The sequence below is a fragment of the Rhopalosiphum maidis genome, chromosome 3 (assembly GCF_003676215.2).
Source record: "Rhopalosiphum maidis isolate BTI-1 chromosome 3, ASM367621v3, whole genome shotgun sequence".
Lineage (NCBI taxonomy): Eukaryota > Metazoa > Arthropoda > Insecta > Hemiptera > Aphididae > Rhopalosiphum > Rhopalosiphum maidis.
In genome coordinates this window covers 24,035,284-24,036,855 of record NC_040879.1, presented here as the reverse complement: position 1 = coordinate 24,036,855, position 1,572 = coordinate 24,035,284, and the positions used below count along the sequence as shown (strand labels likewise).

Genomic DNA, 1,572 nt, shown 5'->3' with positions numbered 1-1,572 from the left:
CGTGATGCTACCCTTGTCGGACACCCCAGTGCCGCCGTGTCTTATTAGGTGGTTAAAAGCGAAGGTTTTCGGTATTTAATTAATATGATTAATATTATACCTGTATCAAACACGTAATACTTAGGCGTTTTATTCCAACGATGATAAGTATGATAAATAAATCAGAATTTTGAAAATAATTATGAATTTTTCGTCATGTCTATTTGAGATCGTCTCTCCATATATTATTAAACTGCATTTTTTTTTTTTTGAACTGTGATATCAAAATTTAATAAATTTATCTCAACTAGACATAACTCATTAAATAAATTACTACGTTGGAAGTATAAGTTTATAACACACCTAAATGTCTATAATTTATACATGCACCTCCAACGAACATGTTTTTTTTTTAAATGTATTACTTTTTTGTGGATAAATAAAACACTTGTTAGCAAGTACACCGTGTATATAAATCATAATTCGTGTACACTTATGATTATATGATTAAAAAATGCTTTAGACCTCGTCCGTCGGGCGGGTCAGTCGAAAAATCGCTTTAAATGATCGCACACGACGTATCTGTACACGAACGCAGCGCCGTTGGCATCCATTGGTAACGCGCACCACGCGAAAAACACGATTTTGGTGAGGAAATAAAACGGTATGAACTGCAACACGTCGCCGCACAACTGCTGCACCATGAGCATAACCGCGAACGTTATCCAATACGTGAGCCACCGCGTGGCCGGCGAGACGGGCGCGTGGCGTCCGGTCTGGCCGTCGACGGGAACAGCCGGCGGCGGCGGCGGCGACGTCTCGCGTTGCACGGCGTCCTTTACCATCCACTCGACGCTGGCGTACGCGGGGTACGCGAACCCCAAAAGGTTACTGAAGAGCATCACCATTCGGCCGGACGCGACGGTGAACACCATCGCGGCCAACAGACAGCCCACGGTGAGTTTCGTGTGGTCGATGCCGGTCTTGCTCTCCAGCCAGACGAACGGCACCGCCCACGGCCGGGTCCTGTCCCGTAACGCCGAGTCCATAGCGTTGAAGACATGTACGTACATGATGCCGCCGCGTACCTCGCCTCTCTAAATCCGTTTGGTGCCGACAACGGTAGAAAATGCTTTATCGTATAACGCAGTAAATAATATTGTGTGGGACGTGTCTGCGGCGTTTACTTACCGCCCGAACGGTGTACAGCAGTACGTACCCTTTAACGCAGTTGTCCGACCGAATATGAAATGTTTTCGATATTAACGATATTATAATAATATAACGATCTACCGTGTAATATATTGTTTGCAATAACACCGATCGTGAGCAAGTGTTGACTGTATACCGTTTCCATAGTGAAATTGCGTCGAATAAAAATAATGCGCCAAATCGTCTGGCCGTGGCCGCCGGACCGTGGGCATATTATTTAGGAACCTACCTAGTAAAGACCTGCATGGGCTGGGCTAAGCCCGGACCGGTCCAGAATTGGCCTGGCGCGGGTAGCTTTAGGGCCAGGTCTGACCAGACTTCTATGAAAAATAGAGAATTGTTCTTTAAATTTAGTTATAATATATATTATTTAATTTTTTA

At 44.6% G+C, this 1,572-nt stretch overlaps 1 protein-coding gene across 1 annotated transcript; it reads right to left on the bottom strand.

Moving 5' to 3' along the window:
• Window positions 1-521: 521 nt before the first annotated feature.
• Window positions 522-1,052, bottom strand: LOC113557853 (receptor expression-enhancing protein 5-like). Its single transcript, XM_026963394.1, has one exon. The coding sequence runs from the start codon at window positions 1,050-1,052 to the stop codon at window positions 522-524; it is 531 nt and encodes a 176-aa protein (XP_026819195.1).
• Window positions 1,053-1,572: the final 520 nt, after the last annotated feature.